At 41.7% G+C, this 9,281-nt stretch overlaps 1 protein-coding gene across 11 annotated transcripts in view; it reads left to right on the top strand.

Moving 5' to 3' along the window:
- The first annotated feature begins 9,189 nt into the window (after positions 1-9,189).
- The window catches only part of rimbp2b (RIMS binding protein 2b), a 389,940-nt gene continuing 389,848 nt past the window's right edge, over positions 9,190-9,281 (top strand). For all 11 annotated transcript variants that reach the window (XM_072587662.1, XM_072587667.1, XM_072587660.1 and 8 more), the window contains exon 1: positions 9,190-9,269. In XM_072587662.1, the coding sequence (XP_072443763.1) occupies positions 9,252-9,269 (18 nt within the window). In that variant the 5' untranslated portion in view covers positions 9,190-9,251. The remainder of the gene's footprint in view (positions 9,270-9,281) is intronic.

Here is a 9,281-nt window from a genome sequence, read left to right as displayed (position 1 = left end):
GGGTATATCGCTGTGTTGTAGTATATCAGTGTGTTGGAGTATATCAGTGTGTTGGGGTATATCAGGGTTTTGGGGTATATCAGTGTGTTGGGGTATATCAGTGTGTTGGAGTATATCATTGCGGTGGGGTGTATTAGTGTGTTGGTGCATATCAGTGTGTTGGTGTATATCAGTGTGTTGTAGTATAACAGTGTGTTGGGGCATATCAGTCTGTTGGAGTATAACAGTGTGTTGGAGTATAACCATGTGTTGGAGTATATCAGTGTGTTGGAGTATAACAGTGTGTTGGAGTATATCAGTGTGTTCGGGCATATCAATTTGTTGGAGTATATCACTGTGTTGGAGTTTCTCAGTGTGTTGGAGTATATCAGTGTGTTGGAGTATAACAGTGTGTTGGAGTATATCAGTGTGTTGGGGTATATCAATTTGTTGGAGTATATCACTGTGTTGGAGTATATCAGTGTGTTGGCGTATATCAGTGTGTTGGAGTATGTCAGTGTGTTCGGGTATATCAGTGTGTAGGAATACATCAGTGTGTTGGGGCATGTCAGTGTGTTGGCGTATATCAGTGTGTTGGGGTATATCTGTGTGTTGGAGTATATCTGTGTGTTGGGGTATATCAGTATGTTGGGGTATATCAGTGTGTTGGGGTATATCAGTGTGTTGGGGGATATCCGCGTGTTGGAGTATATCAGTGCGTAGTAGTATATCAGTGTGTTCGGGTTTGTCAGTGTGTTGTGGTATATCAGAGTTTTGGGGTATATCCGTGTGTTGGGGCATATCAGTGTGTTGGAGTATATCAGTGTGTTGGAGTATATCAGTGTGTTGGGGTATATCAGTGTGTTGGGGTATATCAGTGTGTTGGAGTATATCAGTGTGTTGGGGTATATCAGTGTGTTGGAGTTTATCAGTGTGTTGGAGTATATCAGTGTGTTGGTGTATATCAGTCTGTTGGAGTATATCACTGTGTTGGGGTATATCACTGTGTTGGGGTATATCACTGTGTTGGGGTATATCAGTGTGTTGGAGTATATCAGTGTGTTGGAGTATATCAGTCTGTTGGAGTATATCAGTGTGTTGGAGTATATCAGTGTGTTGGAGTATATCAGTGAGTTGGAGTATATCACTGTGTTGGAGTGCATCAGTGTGTTGGGGTATATCAGTGTGTTGGAGTATATCAGTGTGTTGGGGTATATCAGTGTGTTGGAGTATATCAGTGTGTTGGGGTATATCAGTGTGTTGGAGTATATCAGTGTGTTGGGGTATATCAGTGTGTTGGAGTATATCAGTGAGTTGAATTACATCAGTGTGTTGGGGTATATCACTGTGTTGGAGTATATCAGTGTGTGGGGGTATATCAGTGTGTTGGGGTATATCAGTGTGTTGGAGTATATCAGTCTGTAGTAGGATATCACTGCTTTGGGGTATGTCAGTGTGTTGGTGTATATCAGTGTGTTGGAGTATATCAGCGTGTTGGAGTAAACCAGTGTGTTGGGGTACATCAGTGTGTTGGAGTATATCAGTGTGTTTGGGTATATCAGTGTGTTGGAGTATATCAGTGTGTTGGGGTATATAGGTGTGTTGGGGTATATCAGTGTGTTGGCGTATATCAGTGTGTTGGAGTATATCAGTGTGTTGGGGTACATCAGTGTTTTGGAGTATATCAGTGTGTTGGGTAATATCAGTGTGTTGGAGTAGATCAGTGTGTCGGACTATATCAGTGTGTTGGGGTATTTCAGTGTGTTGGAGTATATCAGTGTCATGGGGTATATCAGTGTGTTGGAGAACATCAGTGTGTTTGGGTATATCACTGTGTTGGGGTATATCAATGTGTTGGAGTATATCAGTGTGTTGGAGCATATCAGTGTGTTGGGGTATATAAGTGTGTTGGAAAATATCAGCGTGTTGGGGTATATCAGTGTGTTGGAGTATATCAGAGTGTTGGGGTATATCAGTGTGTTTGAGTATATCAGTGTGTTGGGGTATATCAGTGTGTTGGGGTATATCAATATGTTAGAGTATATCAGTGTGTTGGGGTATATCAGTGTGTTGGGGAATATCAGTGTGTTGGAGTATATCAGTGTGTTGGGGTATATCAGTGTGTAGTAGGATATCAGTGCGTTGGGGTATGTCAGTGTGTTGGTGTATATCAGTGTGTTGGAGTATATCAGAGGGTTGGGGTATATCAGTGCGTTGGGGTATATCACTGTGTTGGAGTATATCAGTGTGCTGGAGTATATCAGTGTGTTGGGGTATATCAGTGTGTTGGAGTATATCATTGTGTGGGGGTATATCAGTGTGTTGGGGTATATCAGTGTGTTAGAGTATATCAGTCTGTAGTAGGATATCAGTGCGTTGGGGTATGTCAGTGTGTTGGTGTATATCAGTGTGTTGGAGTATATCAGCGTGTTGGAGTATATCAGTGTGTTGGGGTACATCAGTGTGTTGGAGTATATCAGTGTGTTGGGGTATATCAGTGTGTTGGTGTATATCAGTGTGTTGGAGTATATCAGCGTGTTGGAGTATATCAGTGTGTTGGCGTACATCAGTGTGTTGGAGTATATCAGTGTGTTGGGGTATATCAGTGTGTTGGAGTATATCAGTGTGTTGGGGTATATAGGTGTGTTGGGGTATATCAGTGTGTTGGCGTATATCAGTGTGTTGGAGTATATCAGTGTGTTGGGGTACATCAGTGTGTTGGAGTATATCAGTGTGTTGGGTAATATCAGTGTGTTGGAGTAGATCAGTGTGTCGGAGTATATCAGTGTGTTGGGGTATTTCAGTGTGTTGGAGTATATCAGTGTCATGGGGTATATCAGTGTGTTGGAGAACATCAGTGTGTTTGGGTATATCACTGTGTTGGGGTATATCAATGTGTTGGAGTATATCAGTGTGTTGGAGCATATCAGTGTGTTGGGGTATATAAGTGTGTTGGAGAATATCAGCGTGTTGGGGTATATCAGTGTGTTGGAGTATATCAGAGTGTTGGGGTATATCAGTGTGTTGGAGTATATCAGTGTGTTGGGGTATATCAGTGTGTTGGTGTATATCAATATGTTAGAGTATATCAGTGTGTTGGGGTATATCAGTGTGTTGGGGAATATCAGTGTGTTGGAGTATATCAGTGTGTTGGGGTATATCAGTGTGTAGTAGGATATCAGTGCGTTGGGGTATGTCAGTGTGTTGGTGTATATCAGTGTGTTGGAGTATATCAGAGGTTTGGGGTATATCAGTGCGTTGGGGTATATCACTGTGTTGGAGTATATCAGTGTGCTGGAGTATATCAGTGTGTTGGGGTATATCAGTGTGTTGGAGTATATCAGTGTGTGGGGGTATATCAGTGTGTTCGGGTATATCAGTGTGTTGGAGTATATCAGTCTGTAGTAGGATATCAGTGCGTTGGGGTATGTCAGTGTGTTGGTGTATATCAGTGTGTTGGAGTATATCAGCGTGTTGGAGTAAATCAGTGTGTTGGGGTACATCAGTGTGTTGGAGTATATCAGTGTGTTGGGGTATATCAGTGTGTTGGAGTATATCAGTGTGTTGGGGTATATAGGTGTGTTGGGGTATATCAGTGTGTTGGCGTATATCAGTGTGTTGGAGTATATCAGTGTGTTGGGGTACATCAGTGTGTTGGAGTATATCAGTGTGTTGGGTAATATCAGTGTGTCGGAGTATATCAGTGTGTCGGGGTATTTCAGTGTGTTGGAGAACATCAGTGTGTTTGGGTATATCACTGTGTTGGGGTATATCAATGTGTTGGAGTATATCAGTGTGTTGGAGTATATCAGTGTGTTGGGGTATATAAGTGTGTTGGAGAATATCAGCGTGTTGGGGTATATCAGTGTGTTGGAGTATATCAGTGTGTTGGGGTGTATCAGTGTGTTGGAGTTTTTCAGTGTGTTGTCGTATATCCCTGTGTTGGGGTTATATCAATATGTTGGGGTATATCAATATGTTGGAGTATTTCGCTGTGTTGGGGTATATCAATGTGTTGGGGTATATCAGCGTGTTGGACTATATCAGTGGGTTGGGGTATATCACTGTGTTGGGGTATATCACTGTGTTGTAGTATATCAGTGTGTTGGAGTATATCAGTGTGTTGGAGTATATCAGTGTTTTGGGGTATTTCAGTGTGTTGTGGTATATCACTGTGTTGGTGTATATCAGGGTTTTGGGGTATATCAGTGTGTTGGGGTATATCAGTGTGTTGGAGTAGATCATCTGCGGTGGGGTGTATCAGTGTGTTGGTGTATATCAGTGTTTTGGCGTATATCAGTGTGTTGGAGTATAACAGTGTGTTGGGGCATATCAGTGTGTTGGAGTATAACAGTGTGTTGGATTATATCAGTGTGTTGGAGTATAACAGTGTGTTGGAGTATATCAGTGTGTTGGAGTATAACAGTGTGTTGGAGTATATCAGTGTGTTGGGGTATATCAATTTGTTGGAGTATATCACTGTGTTGGAGTTTCTCAGTGTGTTGGAGTTTAACAGAGTGTTGGGGTATATCAGTGTGTTGGAGTATAACAGTATGTTGGAGTATATCAGTGTGTTGGGGTATATCAATTTGTTGGAGTATATCACTGTGTTGGAGTATATCAGTGTGTTGGGGTATATCAGTGTGTTGGGGTATATCTGTGTGTTGGAGTATATCTGTGTGTTGGGGTATATCAGTGTGTTGGGGTATATCAGTGTGTTGGGGTATATCAGTGTGTTGGGGTATATCCGTGTGTTGGAGTATATCAGTGCGTAGTAGTATATCAGTGTGTTCGGGTATGTCAGTGTGTTGTGGTATATCAGAGTTTTGGGGTATATCCGTGTGTTGGAGTATATCAGTGTGTTGGAGTATATCAGTGTGTTGGAGTATATCAGTGTGTTGGGGTATATCAGTGTGTTGGGGTATATCAGTGTGTTGGAGTATATCAGTGTGTTGGGGTATATCAGTGTGTTGGAGTTTATCAGTGTGTTGGAGTATATCAGTGTGTTGGAGTATATCAGTCTGTTGGAGTATATCAGTGTGTTGGAGTATATCACTGTGTTGGGGTATATCACTGTGTTGGGGTATATCAGTGTGTTGGAGTATATCAGTGTGTTAGAGTATATCAGTGTGTTGGAGTATATCAGTCTGTTGGAGTATATCAGTGTGTTGGAGTATATCAGTGTGTTGGAGTATATCAGTGAGTTGGAGTATATCACTGTGTTGGAGTACATCAGTGTGTTGGGGTATATCAGTGTGTTGGAGTATATCAGTGTGTTGGGGTATATCAGTGTGTTGGAGTATATCAGTGTGTTGGAGTATATCAGTGTGTTGGAGTATATCAGTGTGTTGGGGTATATCAGTGTGTTGGAGTATATCAGTATGTTGGGGTATATCACTGTGTTGGGGTATATCCGTGTGTTGGGGTATATCAGTGTGTTGGAGTATATCAGTGTGAAGGAATAAATCAGTCTGTTGGAGTATATCAGTGTGTTGGGGTATATCAGTGTGTTGGAGTATAACAGTGTGTTGGGGTATATCAGTGTGTTGGAGTATAACAGTGTGTTGGAGTATATCAGTGTGTTGGCGTATATCAATTTGTTGGAGTATATCACTGTGTTGGAGTTTCTCAGTGTGTTGGAGTATAACAGAGTGTTGGGGTATATCAGTGTTTTGGAGTATAACAGTGTGTTGGAGTATATCAGTGTGTTGGGGTATATCAATTTGTTGGAGTATATCACTGTGTTGGAATATATCAGTGTGTTGGGGTATATCAGTGTGTTGGAGTATGTCAGTGTGTTCGGGTATATCAGTGTGTAGGAATATATCAGTGTGTTGGGGCATGTCAGTGTGTTGGGGTATATCAGTGTGTTGGGGTATATCAGTGTGTTGGAGTATATCTGTGTGTTGGGGTATATCAGTGTGTTGGGGTATATCAGTGTGTTGGGGTATATCAGTGTGTTGGGGTATATCCGTGTGTTGGAGTATATCAGTGCGTATTAGTATATCAGTGTGTTCGGGTATGTCAGTGTGTTGTGGTATATCAGAGCTTTGGTTTATATCCGTGTGTTGGGGTATATCAGTGTGTTGGGGTATATCAGTGTGTTGGAGTATATCAGTGTGTTGGAGTATATCAGTGTTTTGGGGTATTTCAGTGTGTTGTGGTATATCACTGTGTTGGTGTATATCAGGGTTTTGGGGTATATCAGTGTGTTGGGGTATATCAGTGTGTTGGAGTAGATCATCTGCGGTGGGGTGTATCAGTGTGTTGGTGTATATCAGTGTTTTGGCGTATATCAGTGTGTTGGAGTATAACAGTGTGTTGGGGCATATCAGTGTGTTGGAGTATAACAGTGTGTTGGATTATATCAGTGTGTTGGAGTATAACAGTGTGTTGGAGTATATCAGTGTGTTGGAGTATAACAGTGTGTTGGAGTATATCAGTGTGTTGGGGTATATCAATTTGTTGGAGTATATCACTGTGTTGGAGTTTCTCAGTGTGTTGGAGTTTAACAGAGTGTTGGGGTATATCAGTGTGTTGGAGTATAACAGTGTGTTGGAGTATATCAGTGTGTTGGGGTATATCAATTTGTTGGAGTATATCACTGTGTTGGAGTATATCAGTGTGTTGGGGTATATCAGTGTGTTGGGGTATATCTGTGTGTTGGAGTATATCTGTGTGTTGGGGTATATCAGTGTGTTGGGGTATATCAGTGTGTTGGGGTATATCAGTGTGTTGGGGTATATCCGTGTGTTGGAGTATATCAGTGCGTAGTAGTATATCAGTGTGTTCGGGTATGTCAGTGTGTTGTGGTATATCAGAGTTTTGGGGTATATCCGTGTGTTGGAGTATATCAGTGTGTTGGAGTATATCAGTGTGTTGGAGTATATCAGTGTGTTGGGGTATATCAGTGTGTTGGGGTATATCAGTGTGTTGGAGTATATCAGTGTGTTGGGGTATATCAGTGTGTTGGAGTTTATCAGTGTGTTGGAGTATATCAGTGTGTTGGAGTATATCAGTCTGTTGGAGTATATCAGTGTGTTGGAGTATATCACTGTGTTGGGGTATATCACTGTGTTGGGGTATATCAGTGTGTTGGAGTATATCAGTGTGTTAGAGTATATCAGTGTGTTGGAGTATATCAGTCTGTTGGAGTATATCAGTGTGTTGGAGTATATCAGTGTGTTGGAGTATATCAGTGAGTTGGAGTATATCACTGTGTTGGAGTACATCAGTGTGTTGGGGTATATCAGTGTGTTGGAGTATATCAGTGTGTTGGGGTATATCAGTGTGTTGGAGTATATCAGTGTGTTGGAGTATATCAGTGTGTTGGAGTATATCAGTGTGTTGGGGTATATCAGTGTGTTGGAGTATATCAGTATGTTGGGGTATATCACTGTGTTGGGGTATATCCGTGTGTTGGGGTATATCAGTGTGTTGGAGTATATCAGTGTGAAGGAATAAATCAGTCTGTTGGAGTATATCAGTGTGTTGGGGTATATCAGTGTGTTGGAGTATAACAGTGTGTTGGGGTATATCAGTGTGTTGGAGTATAACAGTGTGTTGGAGTATATCAGTGTGTTGGCGTATATCAATTTGTTGGAGTATATCACTGTGTTGGAGTTTCTCAGTGTGTTGGAGTATAACAGAGTGTTGGGGTATATCAGTGTTTTGGAGTATAACAGTGTGTTGGAGTATATCAGTGTGTTGGGGTATATCAATTTGTTGGAGTATATCACTGTGTTGGAATATATCAGTGTGTTGGGGTATATCAGTGTGTTGGAGTATGTCAGTGTGTTCGGGTATATCAGTGTGTAGGAATATATCAGTGTGTTGGGGCATGTCAGTGTGTTGGGGTATATCAGTGTGTTGGGGTATATCAGTGTGTTGGAGTATATCTGTGTGTTGGGGTATATCAGTGTGTTGGGGTATATCAGTGTGTTGGGGTATATCAGTGTGTTGGGGTATATCCGTGTGTTGGAGTATATCAGTGCGTATTAGTATATCAGTGTGTTCGGGTATGTCAGTGTGTTGTGGTATATCAGAGCTTTGGTTTATATCCGTGTGTTGGGGTATATCAGTGTGTTGGGGTATATCAGTGTGTTGGAGTATATCAGTGTGTTGGAGTATATCAGTGTGTTGGGGTATATCAGTGTGTTCGGGTATATCAGTGTGTTGGAGTATATCAGTGTGTTGGGGTATATCAGTGTGTTGGAGTTTTTCAGTGTGTTGGAGTATATCAGTGTGTTGGAGTATATCAGTCTGTTGGAGTATATAAGTGTGTTGGAGTATATCACTGTGTTGGGGTATATCACTGTGTTGGAGTATATCAGTGTGTTGGAGTATATCAGTATGTTGGAGTATATCAGTGTGTTGGAGTATATCAGTGAGTTGGAGTATATCACTGTGTTGGAGTATATCAGTGTGTTGGAGTATATCAGTGTGTTGGGGTATATCAGTGTGTTGGGGTCTATCAGTGTGTTGGAGTATATCAGTGTGTTGGGGTATATCAGTGTGTTGGTGTATATCAGTGTGTTGGAGTATATCAGTGTGTTGGAGTATATCACTGTGTTGGGGTATATCAGTGTGTTGGGGTATATCAGTGTGTTGGTGTATATCAGTGTGTTGGAGTATATCAGTGTGTTGGGGTATATCAGTGTGTTGGAGTATATCAGTGTGTTGGAGTATATCAGTGTGTTGGGGTATGTCAGTGTGTTGGAGTATATCAGTTTGTTGGTGTATATCACTGTGTTGGCGTATATCAGTGTGTTGGAGTATATCAGTGTGTTGGAGTATATCAGTGTGTTGGGGTATATCAGTGTGTTGGAGTATATCAGTGTGTTGGAGTATATCAGTGTGTTGGTGTATATCAGTGTGTTGCAGTATATCAGTGTGTTGGGGTATGTCAGTGTGTTGGAGTATATCAGTGTGTTGGGGTATATCAGTGTGTTGGGGTATGTCAGTGTGTTGGAGTATATCAGTGTGTTTGGGTATATGAACATGTTGGTGTATATCAGTGTGTTGGAATATATCAGCCTGTTGGGGTCTATCACTGTGTTTGGGGTATATCAGTGTGTTGGGGTATATCAGTGTGTTGGGGTATATCAGTGGTGACCACTCTCACTCAGTGACCCCTGTGTCCTTTTCCACAGACACGGACGGTCACTCACCCACCCTCTGATATTGAACACCTCCTGAGGCAGTCACGGAGAGAGTTGTTGTCTCTGCAGAAACAGCTGCCCTTCATTACAACTAGACACACTCGCCTGTCCATGTGGTCACACCAGCAGGTGAGCATCCTT

This window comes from Chiloscyllium punctatum, chromosome 17, assembly GCF_047496795.1.
Source record: "Chiloscyllium punctatum isolate Juve2018m chromosome 17, sChiPun1.3, whole genome shotgun sequence".
NCBI lineage: Eukaryota > Metazoa > Chordata > Chondrichthyes > Orectolobiformes > Hemiscylliidae > Chiloscyllium > Chiloscyllium punctatum.
This window is presented reverse-complemented; position numbering and strand designations above follow the sequence as displayed.